At 45.4% G+C, this 25146-nt stretch overlaps 1 protein-coding gene across 1 annotated transcript; it reads right to left on the bottom strand.

Moving 5' to 3' along the window:
* Nucleotides 1-8708: 8708 nt before the first annotated feature.
* On the bottom strand, nt 8709-25140 carry LOC126547417 (uncharacterized). Its single transcript, XM_050195413.3, has 4 exons — nt 20574-25140; nt 11757-11833; nt 10283-10445; nt 8709-9017 (listed from the first exon to the last, which is right to left on the bottom strand). Exons 1-4 carry the CDS (start codon nt 20638-20640, stop codon nt 8935-8937), a joined length of 390 nt encoding a protein of 129 aa, XP_050051370.1. The 5' UTR covers nt 20641-25140; the 3' UTR covers nt 8709-8934.
* Nucleotides 25141-25146: the final 6 nt, after the last annotated feature.

Here is a 25146-nt window from a genome sequence, read left to right as displayed (position 1 = left end):
TGTGTAGCTGTCGACCAAGCAATTACGCTATGAAGCCTCAATTTTTCGGAGCGCAACAAATAAATAATTACTCTGCCTGTTAATTGGAGCAGTTCAAAACGCGTGCAAAGTGCCGCGGACACCGTGTGTCTCACCAGTGCTTGTCCCGTGGCCTTCTTCATCTTTGTGTTTTGTATTGTTGCGCTGTTACAAGACGTAAACAGTCGTCTGGCACAAGTCCGAAACCACGCTGGACTTAATTGAGGCGCGTTTTGAAATGTCGATATAAACAGATGCCATTATTAGTTATTTGCGGCCGCTCTCGAGAAATTGAGGCATCGTACGTACCATAATCATGAAGTTGGCAGCTATACTTAAAAAATCAAAAAAAAATCTATATACATAAGAAGAGAAAAACAGCGGACACAAAGATTTTGTGTCAGCACTCCTTTAAAGCAAAATATAAAAAATCCTGGATAGTACAAAAATACAGTGGGGCCCATTTCGGTGTCCCTGTAGAGCGAACATCGCAAATGAGGAAAAAAATTAACTCGTCATCCCGACCCTGTAAACGTGGATGTCCAGCGAAGCTGCTGAAAACCACAACTGCAACTTTTTATGGCTTGAGAGTAATGGTAGTAATGTTATTTTAGAGTAATGGTAGGAATATAAGTAATGGTAATTTGGCAGCGCCCATGGCGGCGGTGCAACAACATTGAAATCAATTGCTAGACAGGTTATTTTGTATACGTGTTTATATATATATATATATATATATATATATGCACACACACAAGCTGCCACGCACAGTTATCTTTACCGGGAAACGTCTGCGGGGAGCGCTACGTGCTTCACATCGTAATCAGGAACACCTTATCACCAATTATCTGGTTCGGATGCTTGTTTTGTGCTTCTTTATTGAAACGCCATGCTGTTTTGTTCGCTTCACTTTTCTGAGTGCTTGTAGTCTCTGCCTTTTGTAAGCCACGTATGAGTCACGGCTTGTAGCGTCTGCCTTGCCAGGTTATAAGCCATTGCTCTGCCTTGCACTGCCACAGGGATCGGTCCACCGTTGCTTTCTGTCGATGTTACGCCACGAAGAAATGCCGGGATCCTAGCCATAGACAGCTTCGCTGTAAAATGAGTCCTGTTTCGGGGATTAAACAAGGAACCAAAGCATTTTCGGGGCGGTCGCTCTACTATCCGAGCTAACCGGACGGTTAGCAAAAGGCGGTACAAGGCTGAAGCAATCGACAACTCCAAGTGTTGGAAGCTTGAACCAAGGAATTATTTAAATAAATTCCGCAGAAATCCGCAAGGTGGAGTAAGTTTAGGGTAAGTAAAAAATTGCCAGCAACATGACTGTAGCAGAATGCAACGAAGCACGTCGATAGGTTTCCCTTTGTGGCATTCTGCTACAGTCACGTGGATGTCAAATTTCTTTCTTATTTTTACGTAGTGAAACTCACACCAAAACAAACTAAACTAAAAGATCATAATGCTTAATAAGGATTCGACTGGGGCTAGATGGTATGAAATCGTTCTGTTCCCTGCGCTAAACTGTTACACAAAGGAGAAAATAAAATAAACTGACACAGATGTGTGCAACGTGTGTCCGTTTCCTTTTGGCTCATTGCGTACCAGAATAGCGCAGTGAATAATGCTTATGCCGACCACGCTGCTCTCCTGATTCAATTTCGCGGAGAAAGCAAGAGTAATTTTCCCCCTAAAGTGTACATTCGCAAAATAAGCATACTTTCTTAATATATGTGTTTTAATAGGGAAATAGTCTAGTAAACCTGGTATTTTAATTAGAAGCAAAAGCGCCGACTCAGAAAAAAATGAGGCAGATAAAAGAAACACTCCTATGCAGACACTCCTATGCAGGACATTATATACTAAGTCCGCATCTGACATAAGCAAGCACAATACATTTCGAACAGGCAATCCAACGCTTATTGAATTTTGTTACGAGCTGCAAAAAAGGCGCATGCATAGCAACTTAGCCTACAACTGGCTAGAGGAGGATCACCCAAAGATCCGTGGAAAACGTTGAATGCAGCCAACGCTCCACACCGATCGCCGTCATTTAATTAAGACGAACGACAGTTTATCAGGCTATCATACCTTTGCTGCAGTTTGTACAGAGAATTCGAGTTTTGTGATGTACAGTTCGCGCCGCTACACACGACAGTAAATTTTAGTGCAGTGAGACAGCGCGCGAAGCACGAGTTCTCGTCTACGTACGGATCAGTGGAGAAAAAGTAAAAATAAAATCACCGGGCATAGTGATGCACGAAAATGTGCCATGTACCAGGAAACAAGTACGCATATGACTACACTGGGTACCTGGAGCATACATTCGCTTAGCCGTGGCATTGTAGCTATTTGCCAGACAAGCTTTGTCCGAAGTGACGATGCATGCTTCGCCTGTCGATTCAATAGTTCCGCTTCTCCACTAAATGATGGTAGTTGCGCTGTGTTTTATGAGCTTGCACTACGAGTTACACAACTTTCGAAGTAGAACTCGCTGTACGATGCATTACCTGCATCGGCTTTCTGGTCACCCTTCCACGTCCCGATGCTGCGGCTGAGCCTTAACACTTCCCGGTTCAACATCAACGTTAACGGAATGTCTCGTCAATGTGGTCAATTCGAGTGTTGCACACTCGCATCGAATCTCGAATGAGGTGCCTGTTCGATTCGTATACATAATAAATTAACCACGCATGACTAAAACCATCTTGTTATTTCCGGGAAACGGGTATACAGTAAGGACAGGAAGGCCAGCGGCGAACTTTACCCCGCCTATCGAAGCCACACCGTTATTTCGTAGCATCCGAAAGCTCCTCCAGCATTACATGCAATACCGGACCGCACTCATACCGTCGCCTCAGTCATCGATCTTTCAATCGTATACCGTCCACTCACTGGGCGCTGCTGAGGGTGCGCGTTCCGGGCTAGCCGGACTCATTGGACTCGTGCGCGACCGATGACAGTGTGCTGCGAACGGAGCTCCGCCGCGACGTTAGGAGGGGGATTCGCGACTTATGTCGTCTGTTTTGCGTACCGCCTGGAATGTCTCATTTTCACTTGTCTGCTCGCACTCTCATTGCGTGCTCGCGTAGCCCGGCGCTCTTGAATTGCTGTTGGTGTTTTTTTTTTTTTTTTCTTTTTTCACTGCAAACTGCGAAAGCTACGTCATCCCATTTCCTGGATGGTTTACAACGGTTACTTGAAGCGACCAAAGAGCTATAAATATGTGTTATTTCCATGGTAGGCAGCACCCAACAACCATAATAACACGTGGCCGCATGCTCAGCTGTAACTAAATACGGGTGTTCAAAGAAATCGAATATCGAAATCTGGAATTAAATACATTGGTTCGAAAACGAAATATTCGATTCGTATTCGATGTTCGGAAAATTTGAATGGCCCCAAAGAACATCAAACGATGTTGAAGAAGCCAAGTCGTTGCGGTAGAAATGCGAAAATTGACTATTCGCTCTGCGTATATCAAGAAAACTTAAGCATCTTATCTATCCTGTCTGATGAGTGCATTACAATGTGTTTCTCTCTCTGTGTATCTGTTTGTAATAAAAACTAACTGACGTTGCCGAGTTTCCGGGGCGCCAAGGCGGGTGGTAACGGCGAGACTGCAAACGCAGCCGTAAGGACAGCTGTCACTGTAAAACACCGTCTCTCGTCGTTTGAACGACTGGTATTTATTTATTTATTTATTTATTTATTTATTTATTTATTTATTTATTTATTTATTACAGAACCCACAGCGCCAGTGTGGCATTACAGTGGGGGGGGGTTCAAATAGTATATACAACAAACAGTACAAGTCATTTCGTAATAAATGCAAAATAATTTACGGCACAACATATACATCCTGAGAAACACAACTTCAGTCAATAACATAATATGTTATATTAATGAAGAAAAAGAAAGATACGTCGTTAGATAGCATTGGTCCTGAGAGCACAACTTCATTCATCAAAAGAACATGTTATAATAAGGAAGAAAAAAATGCATCATTAGACAGAATTGTTACAGAGTCCTGCGGTAACCTATTCCAGTTCGAAATCGTCCTGGGGAAAAAAGACATTCTTAGCATTTCGGTATTGCATTTTATTTCTCTTACCTTATTCACATGATCTAGTCGTAAAGATACATAATCGGGCTTAAGTATGTACTTATCGCGTTCAATACCAGTTCTAGAATGAAATATGTTATGAAAGAACTTTAACCTGAGTGATTTTCTTCGTTCCTCTAATAGTTCCCAGCCAAGATTCTCTTTCGCACGTGATACGCTGAAATGCCTAGAGTAATTACGGAACACAAAACGGGCCGCTAAATTTTGCACTCGTTCTAACTTTTGTATATCAACCTTTAGCCAAGGGTCCCATACAGTGCAAGCATAATCGAGGACAGATGTAACATTCGTAATATACAGGAGTTGCTTAGTTTCCGAAGGAAAATGTTTTGCATTTCGTCGCAAGAAACCTAGTACCCTACACGCCTTGGCTGAAACGTATTCAATACGTCGGTGCCATGACAGATTGGAGGTAAGAAAAACACCAAGATATTTGAACTCGGATACAGATGACAGCTGTTGAGTGCTTATTTTATATTTAAATTGATGAGGAGTACGTTTTCTTGTAAAAGACAGGTGAACAGTTTTCTGCAAATTTATACGCATACCCGAACTTTTGCTCCAATCCGTAACCTTGTTCAGATCATCTTGCAAGGCGAGACAATCATTTTCATTATGAATAACTCTATATAACACACAATCATCTGGGAATAAACGTACAGAAGATGAAATATCAACACATATGTCATTCATGTAGATTAAAAATAGGAGAGGGCCCAGGACGGATCCCTGTGGTATTCCTGATGTTACCTCAATGTCATCCGAGTGTTGGCTGTTTAAAATTACTTTCTGGTGTCTTGGGCTTAAATATTCCTTAATCCAAGCAATAACTGATGTATTTAAATGATACCATGATAACTTCTCTACTAATAAATCGTTGGGAACAACATCAAAAGCTTTCTCAAAATCGAGAAAAACCGAATCAATAAAGCAGCCGTTATCTAATGCACTTGCTATATCATATGTTAGTTCTGTTAGCTGGGTAACGCAGGAAAAACCCGTACGAAATCCGTGTTGCCGAGGACTTAGAAGTGAGTATCTGTTTAAGTGGTTTATAATGCTAGTAAAAAGGATATGTTCAAACACTTTGCAAACAATACATGTCAAAGAAATGGGTCGATAATTGAATACATTGTTACGGGGTCCAGACTTGTGCACAGGGACAACATTTGCAGATTTCCAACCATCAGGTAAGGCAATTTCTTGTAATGATTTATCAAAAATAACGCGAAGATATTTTGAGACAGAGTGAGCACACGATGATAGTAATGCAACAGGTAAGCCATCAGGACCGCAAGCCTTACCAACGTCCAGCCGCTTTGTATCAGTTCAATTCCCCTCTGATCAATTAAAATGTCTTCCATTGGTTCACCACCCATTTTGCCAAAATTCGTATTCATTTTGCTGCTGTTTCCACGTGCAGAGAACACCGAAGCAAAGAATGAGTTGAAGCATTTTGCTTTGGCCAGATTTTCGTGAACAACGATGCCAGCATCGTCTAAGGGGGGAATTGATAAGTTGTCCTTTCTGTTCATTTTGATAAGCTTCCAGAATACTTTAGGCTGGTTTTTAATTCGCGATGGGAAAGAGCCGACAAATTTTTCCTTGGCCTGTTTCACTGCAATTTTCATTTCTTTTGTAAGTTGATGCAACTTACAACTTTTCTTGTGGCCGACCGGTTCTTTTTGTAGCTAGCGTAAGCATACTGCCTTCGCTTGGCGATTTTGCGTACTTCCTTCGTATACCATGGCTTACTTTTGCCACGCCGTGACGTCATCAACCACGATGGAACGTATCGTTCTCGCAATTCAAAGATTTTGCTTTTAAATATGCGCCACAGTTCATGTACGTCATTAGATTCTGATAAGGTTTCAAAAACATCGTAATATGTGTCTAGTGCTCTACATATGTCAAGTGTACGGGCTTTTTTGTAAGCACATATGCGTCGCTGGCCGCTGTTAACAATTTTAGTGTATGTGAGGTGCATGTTACAAACGACAGCGTTATGATCCCCTATTCCAGGTACTATCATTGTAGAGTGAACTACCGTGGGAAGGTTACTGAACAGCAAATCTAATATATTATTTCCTCGCGTAGGTTCTAGCACCAGTTGAGATAATGCGAAGGAGTGGCATATCCTTATCATTTCCTTACTTGACGCGTTTCCCAAGTTACCTGTAATGCTTATGTAATAGTGCTCGATGCTAATGTAATAGTGCTCGATGCAAGTACGTTTGCTAGCTAAGCTGGTGGCGACGAAACACTGACGAAGGGGCGCCGCACGCATCTAAGTAAGGGGTTTACACATATATCCCCGCGCCTTAGCCTTAGTTGAATCAGGGTACAATAATGCACGAGCGTTTCGTGCACGTAGCCAAAAAACAACATGCAACGCGAGCACGCGCAGCATGCCTGTGGCGCGTGTCGGTATGTGTGGACGTTGTCTAAGAACTCAGCACGCAAAAATTAACATCGAGAACAGCAGGTGATCCGCCCGTGCAAAAATAAAAAATTGAATAGTATTATATTTGAAAATCTGGTGGATAAGCAGGTGCTATTAATCTAGGTTCTTTCTTCTGATGTGACAATGTCACTGTGATGATCTTGCCTTGCTTGCACACTCCGGAATCGAGTGACCTTGCCTTAACTTGCATTTTTAAAAAATGCACATCCCATGTACTGTGGGTATCGAAGTTACATTTTGCAGGTAGCTGGCTATATGGCATCGACGCTGCGGCGGCGCACCTCGAACGGCTCTTCGACTCTCTCGATGACTTCGAGCAGGCGCTCATTGTGGAGCTCTGATATGCTGAGGGTCGGAAAGAACGTGGGCTTGCCTAGCGGCTCGATTACTGCGAACACGTTCCTCTCACTCAGCGCCCAGTAGTATTTCAGTAGAATGCCATCCTCCAGCTGCTCAAGTTAACCACTGAAAAACGCGATGTCCGAGTTGATGCAGTTCTCGGCGAAGCTACGGTCTTCCAAGACTTTCTTTGTGAGCGTCAGGAGCCTTTTGGCGTGCACGGGGTGGAAAACTTGCTTTTGAATCGCTGTTCGTACGGAGGCAACCGCCACACGGTGCTCCGCAGTCGACATTCCGGATGACGATGATGATTTATTAGCATCCCCTTTGAAACGGGCGGTGACAAATAGTCATCTAACCTGCTTGATTTATTCAGGTGCGCTATACATGCTTTTCATCCTAGCATTTTTGTATACATCTCCTTAATTTTACTTCTTTTTTTTTTTTTGCGAAGCTGTTAGGGGCTAGTTCCCCTAGGATCGTGTCCGTGTATCGACACAAAACTGGAGCCTTCTCCTATGGCGTCCGCGTCAGGCGTCACCTGCGTTCGTGCCGTCGAGAACGCACCGTGACTGACGCGGCCCTACTAGAATAAAACGTCATTACGATGGCTGATCCCGAAGATAGTGCAATACCGAGCCGACCCGCGGCAGAGGTAAGCCCTCCCCATACGTGGACGGATCCCGAAGATAGTGCAATGTCAGGCTGACCCACGGCGGAGGTGCAGTTCGCCATTAAGGGGCCCACATACACAGCTTCGCTGGTCATCCTTCTTCACAGAGTGGAAGGGCACTGAGTTTCTTTTTTTTTTTTCTCAAAGCCCCTATCTACCTTGTACCACTACCTATGCCGGTGCATGATCCGGTCGTCTCAATCTCTTCCTTGCTTTTTTTTTTTTTTTTTTTTTTTTACCGCCAATGCTCTGAACGTGTCTTGGTTATCTCCACTGCTGACCGGTTGATGCTTCCGTCCACTTTAAGTACAAGCATTTCTGGAAGGTGTACGCGGCGTACCGGTCTCGCAGGGTGAATACCTTCGTATTCCATAAGGATGTGCTCAGTGGTCTCCGGATTTTTCCTGCAGCGTACATATGCCTCATCTAATTGCGAATAGTTGCTGCGACATGTTTTTGTCCTTAGGCAACCAGCTCGAACCTCAAATAACAACGCACTTCCCTTCGTGTTATTGTACAGGTTTTCCCTTCTAATTTCTTTTTTGTCATTCTTGTAAATCTCCATGGTATTTTTCGCTTCCATTCTTTGCATCCAATTCGCTGTCTTTCTCTCACTTTCTTTCTGATTCTTCTGATTGTCTATCTACACTTTCAATTACCCTTTAAGTACCTCGGGTAATTAACCCCGGAGCTCGAACGACGACAATACTGCGACCACGCCAGCAACGCAAACCTGAGCGTACACCCAGCGGATCAAGTTGGTAGGCACCGCTAGCCTCGCCGACGTAGGAGGCTAGATAGATAGATAAGCTCAAAGTGCCTGAAGTTCGAAAAGAAATTAATAATAATAAACGAGTGGAATTAAAAAGAAAAAAAAATGGTGCGGCGCTTTGATTAAACTTTCAGTTCGGAGTCCACATCTGCACGTCAGTTCCTTTCGTCCGCACAGTGTGTTTTGCGTCAGTCACAAATATGTATCAACACAAATTTGCCAAGTGTTATTTATCTCATAACGGCAGGTAGGCAGATACCCCTGCATTTTCCACCTCGCTTTGTCACCAAATCAAGTAGGGGGACAAAATAGTCATCGATAGTTGGATAACTCGTTTTATTATGTATGCGACTATACGTCGTATAAAATTGTGACACCGAGTTTCCTCGATCCTCTGCATTCATTGGATTTCCAAATCAATTGCACGCCTCTGGAGCGTGTGATTGGAACGTGATTTATGCGATTAGCGATGAATAGTTTCATCATCTTTTGTAGAGGAGTTTCCGATTCGTCTCATCGTATATAGCACTGGGACATCTAACAAGTTATGGTTCAATCGTTGGGTTGAAGTCACAACCTGTCGACGAAGGCTCTCCAGAAAGTTTTCGCCTATGTGCAGTGGATGCCTCTGAAATAGAAAGCAGCGAGACAGTGTCAGCGCGAAAAAAAATTATAACTCACAGATACACTATCAGGCGTTGTCCATAAGCACCCATTTCGCCTCAGAAAACAACTATACAATAGTGAAATACGCAATTTGAAACCTAACTAACAAGTTCTTCCTAAAGAAAACAATGTTTTCAGAATACAAATTCACGCACGATCTACCAGGTGCTTCACGTAACCAGAACCAAACTTCAAAAATAGGGTGGCACACCTTAGATAAGACGGACACATGGCATATATAATTCGTAGTCGTCTTGAGTTACACATACTGTTTTTTAAAGTGCGATTAGTTGGTAAATTAGTTACGTTTAATTAAAAAAAAACATTAATTTTAGCTCATGAGTCACGCATTTGAGAAGGTTTCTCAGAAACGTACACCAAATGAAGTTGTTTCCATGTCATTATCTTCAACGCGAGTCTTTTCTGAGCTCTGAAGAGAGCCCAGAAATGTTGGAAAAAAAAATTACGTCCCTATGCGCTGCAGGTGGCGCGGCATGTCGTGAATAATGGTGCTCACATGACATTGCAAGCCTCTGTAAAACAATCGCTGTCGCTGTAAATCGCAATCGCTGTAAAACATAACTTTTGTCGCAAGAATGCCTTGGTTTGGGCGAGTTGCTTCATCTTGACAGTTTTCATAAAAATGCGCTAAAGACGAGGACAAAAGGAACACGTACAGAAGGACTGGCGCTACTTTTTTTTTTTTTTTTTAATGCACTGCGCATCACGTATACATCATGCGCTGATCATCATACACACGAAAAGTAGCGCCAGTACTGTCGTGTGTGTTCCTCTCGTCCTCGTCTTTGGCGCGTTTTTATGAAAATTGTCAACATTATTTTGCTTCACGTTTTCAATGTGGTAAGAATTTAAAAAATATAATCCGGGGTTTTACGTGTTAAAACCGCAATCTGATCATGAGGCATGCCGTGGTACCTCCGGATTAATCTTGACCAGCTAGGATTCCTTAACGTGAACCTAACTCTGAGTATGCGAGCGTTTTTGCATTTCGCTCCCATCGAAATGCGGCCCCCGCTGTCAGGATCGAACCCGCGACCTAGAGCTAAGAAGCGCAGCGCCATAGCCACTACATATATAAGACCGCGGCGGGTCATTTGGTCAGAAACACTGTCCATTTCTTCAGGACATGGTAACGCCAACTTCGTATACGGTATGCTTATACAGGTGTTCGCTTTAACTACCTTATGTATACTGCAGATGACTTACGCGGGCAGAGCGTCATAACGCCACAAAGCAGGGCAGGGTCACTGCGATACTTGAGGCCGGCATAGATGATGTTAGCGTTTTTGTCCACGGCCAGACGGCAGGGTTCCTCTATGGTGGTGTAGAAAAACTCGCACACCACGCTCACCCGGTACATTACCTGCGCCTGGGAACGAAACGATGTGATTTATTGCCCGTGCAAGCTTGGACCGCGTTCTGCCTTTCGCGGAAGCGTAAAAAAGGCTCGCGACTTATCCTGTACCGAACTCGCTTGTTTCTATACGTGTACCACGTTTCATACATCGAATGCAACGCTGTGGAGGCTAGAGACTTCTGGCAGTGGTTGCGTTCGCGCTTAGGAATGGTGCAGTGTTTTCTGGCCGATTTTTGTGAAAATGTATATAGGCTCAATTCTAGATGAAAAAAAATTATTCAATTCTTAGAAATAAGCTATGCACTTATACGGCTGCTAACACGTCGCTTTAGATCAATTTGCTTTTCGTTTCTTTTTTTGTGTGTGTGTGTTTTCTCTCTCTCTCTCTCTCTTGTTTCGGCTCTTCGCGGCGGCCTCCCGTTATGGTGCATATACACGTGCATGCTCGCGCGAGCAAACGCCGCTGGCGAGCAGCGAAGCATAGACGGAACGCGCGGAGTGATACATTTTGGTGACCGAACTTCTTGCGTAGCTTCCACGGCATTGCATCTGATGTATGAAACGGAGTATATGTCGGCAAAGAGATGTGCGCGAACAGTCTCCTCACACGCACGCACACGCACACACATACGAAGGCGCGCGCCTGTAATGTGTGCGTACCTGTGTACGCCGCGTACGATTTCAAGCTGAATGTTAATAAAGAAACATGGCGGTGCAACGTTCGGACAAACGGAGCAGAGAGAAAGAAGATAGAAACAGTAGTTGACATGTCTCTTCCTCTTCGTTGCTCGCCACTTTAAACGATAACGACTGCCAAATAGCTTTCAAAATCTTTGCCAAGCACATTAATCTTACATTCTGAGAAAATTTACGCCAGAGGAGCTTTTCATATTTATTTCGCCAGCATTGAATGTGATGGCAGTGCAACAACCGCATCTTCGTGACGTCGCGCTTTGGCCGCGCAGCGTCATATGCATCAATTGGACAATACCAACATGCGAGACCGATTGAAAGCACGCGGGTTTCGCTGATGCTAATAAAGAACGACAATCAAACAACGACTCCAAACCTGCAAATACGTTTCAGATTTTGTTAAATATAAGTTGCGCAACGAATTTGAACATTCTATAATGCAGCTGATCTTGTGTTCAACTAAGCTATATGGAACACGTCTACCAAGATTTCACCGCGTTGCATACAAGTCTACCTCCTTCCGCACGTTGTGCCAATTAGTCACGGAATGTGGTAAACCTGACACACAGAAGTCGTATAAGCAATGAAGAGGCATCGGAACTGTTATGGGTGCACCGGAAATATACTTACAGCACTTCTGTTCATCAGGCACCTCTCGACGTAGTCTAGGTATGACTTACAGAAGCTGCACTGCGTTGTGTCGTTGGCTGCAGAACAAAAAGAAAACAAGAAACGCGGTGGCTTTTAGCTTTAGCGTCCGTGCATGAGACGGCTCGGCGTCACCGTGCGAATCGATACAGGGAAGTAAAATAAGTTTCAGATTTGCTCGAAAGTCGAAGCGTTGACAGCTATATCTAAGCTAGTATTCGACTATTACACGAAGTAAAGCTCGCAGTTTTGTGGGTAGTAGGAATTGCAGTGAACTTTCGTTTATTAACAAGCGTGTTATCATGCGCCCAGAGACATACATGAAAACAGTTCTCTCGACGACCATTCGCGGTCAAAAGCTGCAGGCGTGACGCTGGCAGCTGGGCGCACGCGCTTATCCCAAAGCCGATCATTTCGTGCTGCCCCTTCAACTATACCACGCTTCCAAAGCATAGATCACGTGACTTCCAACACTGGGCGCGCGCAGAGCCATACCTGCCATACGTGTTCTTTGGGTTGACACAGATGTAATTAGGAGACGCAAGCGGCTTGCGTATATATATCCAAAAACCAAAAGTCTGCACGGCTTTTGCAGCTACCCAAGCGGCTCGCGTGCACGCAAGCGGAACGCAGGCCTTGTTCTAAACGCGGGTGCTAGAATAAAAAAATATTCTAGTAATACCACCACTAAATTTCAAGGCGTGCGCGCATATACATTTTGCCCGTGCGATTCTAACGTTTCCTGTCACGTATACGTTCCCTGCATCGCCGTTCAGATTTCCGCAAAGCATGTACGGTATGCACGTATGTAATATATTACGGTATAATATTGTATAGTCCCATTTCACGGCGATCCAGTAGGTGTCGGCATGTTTGATCACGTGGTGACGCATCCATTGCTTACCTCAGCTGCCTCCGTGTTTACATTGTATGTACACGGCACCCGGTGCGGCTCAGCAAAAAAAAAAATCTCATTTGGCGGATATCGTAGACGGTGACTGCGTGGACGACACGAAGCTTTGGTCACAGCTTCAGAGGACACGAAAGCATTTCGAAGCTCGTTACGCCTCGTCCAAATGTCGCAAGCAGCGTATACGGTGCTGCAATAGAAGCGGGGCTAGAAATGTATCCCAAGCTGTTCAAACTTTCCGCTTGTGAATTAAATCAGGATCCGTGCGTCTTGGTCTCCGTTCTTTATTTGACTAACACTTTGATGCAGCGGCTTGTCATGTTTCTGACTCAGGAAAATTCCTCGGTGTGGTCACTGATTTTCTGCCTAATCGCTCGCGGGTGTGCTCAGTTGCGATAGATTTCTTCTTGCTGCGTACAAGGGCATATAATTTCGATGTTCTGTACTTTGTGATAGCTTGTAGCAATGACGTATTATCGCTAGTCACTCGCTTACACTGTGGACCCTCACGTTCAGCTCCTAACATTCGTGTATTGTTGGTGTAGTGGCTGTCGCCCATACTTCGACCCATTGATTTAAGTATGCGCCCATTTATTTCTCCTTGATAAGCTGGCGATATAGTGGGCTTAAGTTTGCGTGTGAGTTGCGGAGGATGTGTGTAGATAACGTGCGAGAAATTTACTATGCCAAGCATTGGCGCTACTCCCTTTGTCACTGTGTGACGAGCGGTATGCTCAACTCTTGCTGACGTTCCGGTGTTGGAGTTCCTTTTTCTGGACGCTAGCGATAGAACGCTGGCGGATGAGTGAACTTTTTTATCCTCGAGAAAAGCCGTGCATTGCGAAGAACCAGTCCTTATGTTGCAGCGATCCGTGCACTTGGTTACACAGATTAGTTCTATCCATTAATATATTAGAAACTATTTTGGTAGCCTACTACTGCGCACGTCTTCCCTCTGCCGTTCCAGATTTTGCAGCATGAAAGAGAACAGTCCGTTAGTGAACACCCAGTTGCATTTCCGAAAGCTGATCGCACGGCAGAAGCTCTCATGGTTTCGTATCCGTGCTCCTTCGCTGAGGCAATAGAGAGTTTTGCGGCGCGAGAGAATAGGCAATAGAGAGAATATGCGGCGCGTAAGGCAATAGAGAGAATATGCTGAGGCGTAAGGCAATAGAGAGAGAATACGCTGAGGCAATAGAGAGAATATGCGGCGTGTAAGCGGCGCGCCATGGCTCGCCGCAGAAAGCGCCATCTGGTTCTTCTGGAGCAAACTCCTCTGCGAAAAGGGTCTATAGCACACCATCATAAGGAATTTAACACGGAACTTCAGTCCGCCCTGTAATGTGTGGAATTCAACTCCACACAGACCGGATTTTTTTTCCCTGCCACTAATGCACACAACATATACTCATCTGATTAGATAAACAGACTTACTAGATTGCTGCTATCAGTACTTGCGCGACAAAAATATCATCATCATCATCAGCAGCAGCAGCAGCAGCCTATTGTATGTCCACTGCAGGACGAAGGCCTCTCCTTGCGATTTCCAATTACCCCTGTCCTGCGCCAACTGATTCCAACTTGCGCCCGCGAATTTCCTAATTTTATCGCTCCACCTATAGTCTGATGCCGTCCTCGACAGCGTTTCCCTTCTCTTGGTACCCATTCTGTAACCCTAATGGTCCAACGGTTGTCTAACCTGCACATTACATGACCTGCCCAGCTCCACTTTTACAGCGAAGCTGTATACGCCTCGTGCACCGCCTATAGAGGCATAGAGTTTCTCACTCTAACACCTAAAGGGTAATCTGGCGCCACCGTCTATGGGAGTTTCTTAAGGGGGCACCGTGCCGTCATGGGAATGACGGTATATGTGTCTGCGAGGCTCGTGTTGGCTGGTGTTGTAAGAGGCTTTGTCTAAAACGTGGATATGGCTACGCAAATAACGCGTTCTCAAAGTAAAATCTTAATAAAATGTTTCCATTCACGCATATTACATCTCTACTCACCCACGATGCATGACCATGTGAAGAAAAGCAAGAACAAACGACCAACTGTTTCAAAGCGAGCGCGAACCTTGTCGTCTGTCCTCCAACTTTAGCGGCCCACTGATACTTTTTACGTAACATGTAGTCGTACACACAATAACAAGTTCTCATAGTTCAACAAAACATGTTTTCGCGTAATAATAAAGCTAAAACAGCTTTTTACGTGCTGTTCTAGTAGAAAATGAATCATTGTGACAGACGGAACGGTACTTGCCAAGCGCGTCTTCAAGGTGTCCTGTCTCTACGAGAACGATGCCAATCCGAATCCACAATATACCGGCATTCCCATGCATACCACAGCGCAGCAGCGCCAGATTTCCCTCTAGGTATAGTGAGAAACTCTATGTATAGAGGCGCCACTGAAAGCCGCCTAGCGGACGCTTCCAACGGTACACGCGGGAGCAGTAGCAGACGACAACCCTTTGCAGCAATAATGGCTGAAGTTCGCGGCTGCGATTTCTCCTTTGTTCGGGTGCCAGGCTGCTTCTTCCGCGGTGACAGCTGTAGGGAAGATGCTGACTTCTGTGCGAGCGGGTATGAGCACGATATTACCGGTCTTTGGGACAACATGGTCCACATACGTGCAAGGTGTGTCCCGCAGACAAACGCCATGAACCCCATTTACATGACGTGGAGCTCATGTTCATTAGCCGATAAATTTTGTTGAGTTATGCGATCTCTCGATGGTTTTTTTTTTATTCTACCCTTGCCGCAATAGGCAGGTTGCGAACATAGTTCCCGCGCCTACTAGCTAGGGCGCCCCTCGCGGCGGCGAGCGCGGGCCCGGCAGGATACAACCGGCCCTAATGCGTTCGGAAAGCCTGTCTGTGCACTGTTTCGCGCGTAGCTGTTGCCTTTTCTGAGCAATGCCGAAGTGCAACCACTACGGCATCAACACTGGATCGCGCTCGTCCGACGGCATAAGCTGTTTTATGTTCCAGCGTTATGCCAAGTGCGTTAACGCTGAATTTGTTACTTTTACAGCAATGATGGTAGCAACGGGACCAGGATATGCAGCAAACAAAGTAGTTTGTTTCCTCACTGTACCGCAGTAAAGCTGTGGAACTCTCCCAATCTTCTCCCATTCAAACAGCGCTAGGGCTTGCTGGGAGCTACGAGGAGGAGTTGCAGCTGGTTCAGCTGGCATACACCCTTCCGCGCCCAGCATATCAGCTAAGGGGCAGTTGAAATCACCGAAATATTTCACGCCGTGGTTTGTTGGAACCTCCTTTGCATGCAATGAAAAATCGCAACATAAAAGTATCGAACTTCCAGTAACTTGGGCGAAAATATTTTCCCAGCGTAGTCTAACACTACTGGTAAGTTCCTCACCTTTTTTGTGTTTGGGGTGAGCAACGTTAGAACACCTCCGGTTGGTCTTACGAGTCGTTCGTACGCCCCACGTTCTTGGATGAGATGTTTTGGATTCGCATTTGCCGTCCTGTATGTACAGGGAAACTACCGTGGCGTGCTTGCACTTCCCTGCGATGCCAGCATGGCAATCGCAGCTCCACGCTAGGATTTGTCTGCTGTCGCCGAATTTCAAGAATCAATGTTCCCTATAATTTCATGCGTCCACACCGTAGATAACTAACTTACGCTGAGCTTCACGCATCTCGCTGGTGCGTTATTTTTCGTTTGCGGAATACACCTAGCAGTCACTTCCGATCAGTCCGACTTCAACACTTCCCTCACGTCGTAGACGTGCCCCATTTCTTTTCTCTAAATTCCTTTCATGAAAAATGCTGTCAAGATCTTGTAATTCCCGAAACCCGGTTAAAATTAATATCGGCACGCTTTTTCGCGCCATCGCTACCGTTTGACAGGGCGCCAAACACGCAGCGCGAGCTGCTGACGCCGTGAGTAATCCCAGCGGTGAGTAATCCTACCGCATTCGCGCGACTATTCGTCAGATGGCGCTAGGGGTCGGAAATACAGGGCGCCGCCTAGCACTTGCAACGTGCCCATGCTGCTTCTGTACCTGAATAATAAGCACCCGTCGTTAGTGCAGACTTATATCAAACAAATCCGCACGGTGCAATCCCTGCATATGCCGTTGTGATTTTTCTGCCGATGAATACATGTGACATCGCCGAATAAGTGCAGTCGAAGTCGCCTCAGGAAGAGTAATTGCCAATTTATTGATGGAAACGCGTACACTAGCCAACGAAGTCACCAAACACACGGGTTAATAAAAGCGCGTGTTAGTGCTGTACCGCCGGTGCAATTCTGCTGCATGGACGTCAGACTCTGGAGTTTTGCGAGACGCGTAGCGCCACCTGCCGGTGCGAAGAGGCAGTAATTGAGTAGTGCGAAGCCCGACTCTCTTGCTAAGTTGCCTATGCAGCTAGCGACTGCGAAACAACGATTTAACTAGATTTTGGTCCATATTGCGAGTGTTTTGCGCATTTAACACCCAGACAGAGAGCTATGGATTTCTACGATAGTCGATCGGGCCGCCGAACTGCCATAAAGCGCTTGCTGGCTCACTCTTCAGACTGATGGCGGAAACGACGGCAACCGGGATAGCTCCGCTCGCTACGAAGAAACGCCGCAATCGACGCTACTGTTGTGTTGTAAATTGCCATGAACTTGAAGGACGGAATAATAACGTTCAGTTTTACCGATTTCCATCGCCATCGTATGAAGGGGAAAGGCGAGAGCGCTGGATACGGGCCGTTCAACTTGTTGGGTAATCGGATTACTTGCATTCAGCGAGAAACATTTCAGCGGGACATTTCAGCGAGAAATGGAACAAAAGTACCATAAGCAGCAGCTATATTAGCAATTCTCGACCTGAACTACCTATTTTCTAAACACATTTCCAAAAACGCAAACAATATCTAAGATGCCCTTGGGCGAAAAGAATAAATCTGTAAAGAAGCACTTCCTTGGTATCATTCCGATAAGACACAGCGTGATTTATACCCTTTACAAACAAGGCAGGGTGAGAACTTCGCAGCTCAAAAGAATCGACAAGAGTTATGCATGGAGCAACTAGCAACAGTTAAACATGTGCAAAGTCACGCATAAAATAGATGTAAAAGCATGAAGTGCGCGACAGCTGGTGCGAGGATTTACCGCGCCACATGAAACCAACAATTTCATTTCTTGCAAACTTCAGTAGCTTTAACATACAACGCAATGCGGTCGTGCAGTCGTGCTGCCTAGCTAGCGCAACGCGGTAAAGAAGCGGAAAACACTATAAGCTGCAAACAGCATTCCGAACTTTAGCGAAATGCCTTTAAACTTCATGCTGCACTGCAGACGAACTTCGTTGCTCACGCGTTTAACTATGACCGAGTGAAAAAAAAAAACATCGACGAGACAAAGGAAAGGATGAGAACAAGAAATTTCCCTTCGAAGCGACGATCCATTTTTGCTACTGTTGCTCCCGCTGATGAGGCTTTGCCGGGAATGATTAGAACCGTATCGCCGGCACGTTTTCACCGGTATTTGAGCCCCCCACCCTGCAACAATTCTTCTTCGACATTCCCTGAAGCTTTGGCCACCCCACACGTGCGACTGGTGTTGCCTATCTTGCTCTGAAAACGTGAATAAGACAGAGGAGCACGGTACGACACAACAAACTACGGCGCGCGCCAGGCTCCTCTCCCGCGTGTTGTGCTCAAGGCCGCCACGAGTGGCGCGTCCGTCGGCGTGCACGGCGCGTATACCTCTACTATCCAATATCCAAGGAAATTTTCGTGTCGTTGGCGTGGTAAGCAAAAACTTCCCATACGTGGGCCGATCCCGAAGCTGGTTCAATGCCGGACCGACCCGCGTCGGAGGTGAAGCAGGCGTTAAACGCTCCCCATGTGGGCCAATCCTGAAGCTAATGCAATATCGGCCCGACCAGCGGCGGAGATAAAGCAGGCGTTAAGCACTCCACATACGTGGGCCGATCATGAAGGTAGTGCAGTGCCGGACCGACCCGCGGCGGAGGTGCAGTTCGCCATTAAGGGGCCCACATACACAGCTTCGCTTGTCATCCTTCACAGAGTGGAAGGGCACCGAGATTTCTCCCTCTTAGTAAATTAGAACATCGGTTATACCCGTTTGATCTCTGATCCAAACCGCTCTCTTTCTGTCTCTTAATGTTATGACTAGCATTCTTCTTTCTATCGCTCTTTGCGCGTTCCTTAACTTGGTATCAAGCTTCTTTGTCAATCTCCAAGTCTGTGCCCCATGTGTCAGCACTGGTAAAATGCACTGATTGTACACCTCCCTTTTCAATGATAATGGTAAGCTTCCAGTCAGGAGCTGACAATGTCTGCCGTATGCGATCCAAGCCATTTTTATTCTTCTATGAATTTCCTTCTCATGATCAGGGTTCCCTGCGATTAGTTGACCTAGGTAAACGTACTCCTTCACAAACTCTAGAGGCTGACTGGCGATCTTAAAAACTCTTGTTCTCTTGCCAATTTTTTCATAATTACATTTGTTTCCTGCATATCAATCTTCAACACCACTCTAATACTCTCTCTGTTAAGGTCCTCAATCATTTGTTGTAACTCGTCCGCAGTGTTGCTTAGAACAATGTTATTGGCAAACCAAAGGTTGCAGAGATATTCGCCGTGGGTCCTTACTCCTAAGCCTTCCCAGTTTATTAGCTTGAATACTTCTTCCAAGCAAGCAGTGAATAGCATTGGAGAAATTGTGTCTCCCTACCTGACCCCTTTCTTTATAGTTTTCTTGCTTTTCTAGTGTACAGTTAAGGTAGCTGTGGAATCTCGTAGATATTTTCCAAGGTATTTACATAAGCGGTCTGTACTCCTTGATTACGTAATACCTCTATGACTGCTGGTATCTCTACTGAATCAAATGCCTTTTCGTAATCTATGAAAGCCATATATAGAGGTTTATTGTACTCTGCGGATTTCTCGATTACCTGATTGATGACATGGATGTGATCCATTGTAGAGTATCCCTTCCTGAAGCCAGCCTGTTCTTGGTTGACTAAAGTCCAGTGTTCCCCTTATTCTATTGGCGATTATTTTGGTGAATACTTCATATAATACTGGGAGTAAGCTAATGGGTCTATAATTTTTCAATTCTTTAACGTCTCCCTTTTCATGGATTAGTATAATGTTTGCATTCTTCCAGTTTTCCGAGGCCCTTGCAGTCGATAGACACTTCGTATATAGAGCCGCCAGCTTTCCAAGCAGTATGTCGCCTACATCTTTTATTAAATCAACTGTTATTCCATCTTTTCCTGCCGCTCTTCCTCGTTTCACGTCTTGCAAGGCCTTTCTGACCTCATCGCTAGTTACAGGAGGAGTCCCTGCAACCTGTTCATTACTGCTTCGAATGGAGGTATCATGGCTCCTCGGCGTACTGTATAGGTCAGTATAGAACTCTTCCGCTGCTTTTACTATACCTTCGGTATTGCTGAAGATATTACCCTCCTTATCTTTCAGTGCATATATCTGGGTTTGTCCTATGCCAAGTTTCCTTCTCACTAATTTCAGGCTGCGTCCATTTTTTACGGCTTCTTCAGTCTTTCTCACGTTATAGTTTCGAATATCACTTACTTCCGCCTTGTTTATCAGTTTTGACAGTTCGGCGAATTCTATCTTATCTCTCGAGTTGGACACTTTCATTCTTTGCCGCTTCTTTATTAGGTCCTTTGTTACTTGCGAGAGCTTGCCTACTGGTTGCTTTGGTGCCTTGCCTCCCACTTCAATTGCTGCCTGTGAAGCCAGCCTAGTTACGGTTTCATTCCATTATGTCATCTCTCTGTTCTAAGGCTGCATATTTGTTTGCAAGTATCAGCCTGACGACAAAAATATGAAATCGCTTAATTCATGATTCAAAAATAAGAAATAATACTGTACGCACAGGCAGACACACTTTCCAAGCGTAGTGATGACAGAAAGCTGGTCACTGATTCTCGCTGCCCTTTCATTTGCTCTTGGGGGTGCTTCTCCAACGTCTCTTTCAACAGCCCCTGCGTGCAGCACTAATGTAAGTATGCCGAATCGTGCCGCCTTTACGAGCATGCACACAGTCAAGCCTTTTACATAAGCGCGAGCCCTTTCATCGTGGCACGCACTCCATGCGCGCCGCGTGGACTTTGTGCTCTGTTATTTTTCAGGCTGCTGCCGGATAACTTGAGCACAGTGAGCTTGCCTTAAAGCCCTCACTCGTGCACCGCTCGATTGTCTTAGAGCTGCACGCTTAAAAATTTCACACTACGGATCTTAACAAATAGGTGTATTCACGACAGATTAAAAAAAAATGACAAGCAGACAAACATGGTCACTATGTAAACTAGGTGAAAGGAAAGCGCAAAAACAAAGCAGTGCTTGTTAAAGGACGGAGTGGTGGGCGGCATTTTCTGCCACGGGCACTTAGAACTACAACGTAGAAGAACAGGCAAGACTTAAGCACGGCATACCTTATTTCCTAGTGTTTCCTCTGCCAAGGACTGGCAAAGCCCAATGCTACTTAACCTCGGTGTTTGACGAGAGCCAGAGCATTCAGCATGACATGGCAGATGGCCAAAGGTGTGCTAACTTATTACTGTCTTCGCCACGTTGTGCTCTTCGCAGCTGACTTTAGTGCGAGCCATATACAAGTCAGAATGCAGGAGAGCCTTCCATATAAGCGCGATACGCTTGCCACGTATCCCTCCATAGTTACCCCACGAATGCCACCGATACAAAGAGGAGCTGAAGCTGTAATGAGCGCACCGATATCAAGCAATGCATGCACGAATAGCCAAAATCGCCCAAGTGTTGGAACGAAAAAGACAGCTTACCGCACAAATTACTCGTTCGAAAAGGGGATAATGAGAAAGATTTCACTGGCATTGTGGGAAAAGTAGCTCCTTGCCAACATCCTTACCCTCTACCTTATGGATGGATACGTGCGACTATGGAGATGTACCAGGAAAGGCTAAATGGATCAACGGATCCCTTGACAGACATACGACTCAAAAAGCTCCCCCAGCAGGGCGAGTTTTCGTAATAAAGAAGCCTCCGAGGAAATTGAAAGCAGGGACATGGCTACTAAGGATAAGAGAGGACATGGGGACTATAGACGAGCCAATTTGCTCGCGCATGCATACATAAGGCATTTGACGGACACTTGCCGCTGCTTTCTCTACCTGCCATTGACAACGTGCGAATGCATGACGGCGCAGAGCAATGCTCAACGTCAACCAGTTTTAACTATGCGACTCGCGAGACTACGTTTTATATGATGCGGATCATTTAATATTCCAGCCACAGCTTCCACAGAAACCGGTCTAGAAGCGCCACAACGCAGTTCTGTCCGCTATTGGTGGAAATCTTCCCAGCGGCGCTGCGTCTGACGAATAGCAGCGCGGCGGCAGAGTCTGACGTACACCCGTGAGCAAAAGTATACAGACCACAGGGTCGCCGATAAAACAGAATTTCCTCATAATTAATACGCATAAACGGAAACTGAAGAGTGCACTAGAAAATTCATAATGCCAAGTTTGGACTACAATCTTTACTTTCAAGTTGCATTCACAGACACAGGAGAAAATTAGTTTTATTGCGCAATCCCTGGTCCATATACTTTTGCTCACAGGTGTACACGTTGAATCTTCAGCGGAACGATGCAGTGATGCCAACTCTAAGGATTTCTCCGTAGATCTAATGTGTTTTGAGCCAACTCACGGATATTTATTTATTTTATTTATTCAAATACCCTAAAGGCCCTCTAGGAGAGGGTATTACATAGGGGGGGCACACGAAACACACTAATAAGAATATGGCATCTTTGTAGTAATATCTAGGAGGAATGAAGAGAGAGCAGGAGTGGTCGGCCTGGAGAGCGTGTCTCTAGCCTGCCACTCCTCACTTATGTAAGGGGAAGTGACAGATACAGGGAAAGGTAGGTGGCAGGCGATTATGATCCAGTCATACTGATATAATCTCAATTGCGTGAGGTGGGTCTTCACCGCTGGAATCGGGAGACGACGACGTAGCCGGGCATAGTGATGATGATAAAAAAAAAGAAAAAAAGGTTGTATTCACTTCTTTGGTACATGGATGTGACCCTCATCTGAATCTCGAGCGGTTCTTATTTGTAACACGTGGGCCAGCACGACCTTAAATAACCCGTGGCAGTGGAAGTAGCAGTGCTTTCGCCGTCCCTTTTTTGTGTCAGCTTGTGTGGACCGGGGTGGCGCCGTCTTGCGCGTCAGTTTGTCTTTCTTCATCTACCCTATTGTATCAGCTTGTGGAGAGCGAGGGGGGGGGGGGCTTCTTGCCCTTTGGTTTTGGAGCTTGTATCAGCTTGTGGAGAGCACGGAGGCACCTTCTTGCCCTTTGGTTTGTCTTGCTTCATCTCCCATTTTGTGTCAGCATGTGGAGAGCGGGGGGGAGGAGCACCTTCTTGCCCTTTGGTTTGTCTTACTTCGTCTACCCTTTTGTGTCAGCTTGTGGAGAGCAGGGAGGTGCTTTCTTGCCCTTTGGTTTGTCTTGCTTCGTCTCCCCTTTTGTGTCAGCTTGTGGAAAGCGGGGGGGGGGGGGTTGCGGCTTCTTGTCCTTTGCTTTGTCTTCCCTTTTGTCAGCTTGTGGAGCGGGGAGGGTGCCTTCTTACCCTTTGGTTTGTCCTGCTTCATCGACCTTTTCGTGTCAGCTCATGTGAAAAAGGGGCGATGCTATCTCAGAGAAGAGGGCAATTATGTTGACATGGGGGAAGCCAGTTTGAATGCTTTTCACACCCGACAGGTTGATCATAACAATGCCAACTCTAAGGATTTATTCATAGATCTAAGGTGTTTTGAGCCAAATTTGGGTTATAGAGAGTCTTTGTGGCGACATCTAGGAGGAGGAGTGGATTTTAATGAAGAGAAAGGAGGAGAGGTTGGCCTGGAGAGTCTCTAACCTGCTACTCCTCACTGAAGTAAGGGGAAGTGGGAGATACGGAGAAAGGTAGGTGGCTGGCGATTGTGATCCAGTGATGCCAGCCAGCTCTAAGCACTTATCGGTAGATCTGTGCTTTGAGCTAACTTAGGGATAGATGGCATCTTTGTGGTGATACACAGGAGGAGTAGATTTTAATGAAGAGAAAGGAGGAGAGGTCAGCCTGGAGAGCGTGTCCCTAGCCTGCTACTCATCACTGGGGTAAGGGGAAGTGGGACATACAGGCAAAGGCAGCTGGCAGGTGATTATGATATGGTACAATGAGCTATTACAGAGAGGGTTTTCTTTAGCTGCACCAAATTTTTTAAAGATTGCCAATGGCAGATAGCACAATTCTAACCCTTGATCTAAGTTACTCACTGAGGCAGCCGTTAGTTCGATGAGAAATCAAAAGGTTTATTTGAATAATTAACATAATTATGTGAACTTTTTAATTAAGTACTTTATGCCACATATTTCCATCTACCAATTATAGCGGCTAAGTTTGCACAGCATATCCACTTGGAACCAATTCTCTGGACAGCACCAGTTCCGAGATATTGCTTTTGAAAGCATCTATTGAAATGCATTGTTGTTCCAGTAACTTTTGTGCTTCAATGCATAAAAGAGCAGTTTCTTAAAGTAACTGGAACAACAATGCATTTCGTTGGACACAATGCTCGTGAGGAAAGGCAGCCCTCGTGAAGCTGCCATCCTTCTTGTCTCACCCTCGCACACTTTCACTCGCAATTAAAGCACAAAGTGTGCGATAGGATCTTAGCGCACTTGGACTTTATATGGAACACGATGTAGCTCCACTTCAGCAGTCCCTTGTTGCACCGCAGGCGATTTGAGAGGTGCGCGTGCAAGCAGCCGCTTGTCGTTAGATACATTAAGAAACCGCTGTTTTAAGCATTGAAGCACATTGGTGATATTTGACTATCTGCGTCCACAGAAGTTTTCATTTATTGTCTCGGCATTCCTCTGTGGCAGGAGAGAATTTCTTTATATTGAAATCGCATAGAAACACACCGTTATATTGAGGTTCTAAATAAATGGTGCTCTATGGACAAGAGGTCATGAAAAGTTAAATACTTCGTTATATCAAGGTACAACTTTTACAGCATTGCATTTGAACATGAAAGACGATAGTTAAAGCTCAGTGGTGCTGCTACTTCACACTGTTGGCGATATTTGCGGGACTGTGGCACAGTCATTCGAGTTAGCAAATGCTATAGTGCTCGATAGGCATGATCCCAACACTTGGATGACATCTCCCTGCCCATTTTCTTAGATGACCTGCTGTCTCCACTTGCGACATTCACCGTGACTAAGTCATCCCTTGCTGTAGAACAAATGCTGATATTTGCAGGACCCGTCACTCACGCCAAACTTATTTGCCCCTAGTGTCCTTTTACGGCTAAAATTAATAGCATTCTGAATGTGGCAAGGATTGATCTGTACTCTTACTCTCTGCATAATGACACATAAAAAGTGGCCTGCTTCAGTTTATATCTGTGTGCCTTTTGTGC

Source organism: Dermacentor andersoni, chromosome 1 (assembly GCF_023375885.2).
Source record: "Dermacentor andersoni chromosome 1, qqDerAnde1_hic_scaffold, whole genome shotgun sequence".
NCBI classification, from domain to species: Eukaryota; Metazoa; Arthropoda; class Arachnida; order Ixodida; family Ixodidae; genus Dermacentor; species Dermacentor andersoni.
Note: the sequence above shows the minus strand (reverse complement) of the source record. Positions and strands in the feature narration are given on the sequence as shown.

Coding starts and splice junctions, on each gene's coding strand:
- LOC126547417 (XM_050195413.3), bottom strand. CDS start 20,640: ATGAAAGGGCAGCGAGAATCAGTGACCAGCTTTCTGTCATCACTACGC. Junction 11,834..20,573: donor CTTGGAAAGTGTGTCTGCCT/GTGCGTACAGTA, acceptor TTTGTTCTGCAG/CCAACGACACAACGCAGTGC. Junction 9,018..10,282: donor CGTTATGACGCTCTGCCCGC/GTAAGTCATCTG, acceptor TTTCTATTTCAG/AGGCATCCACTGCACATAGG.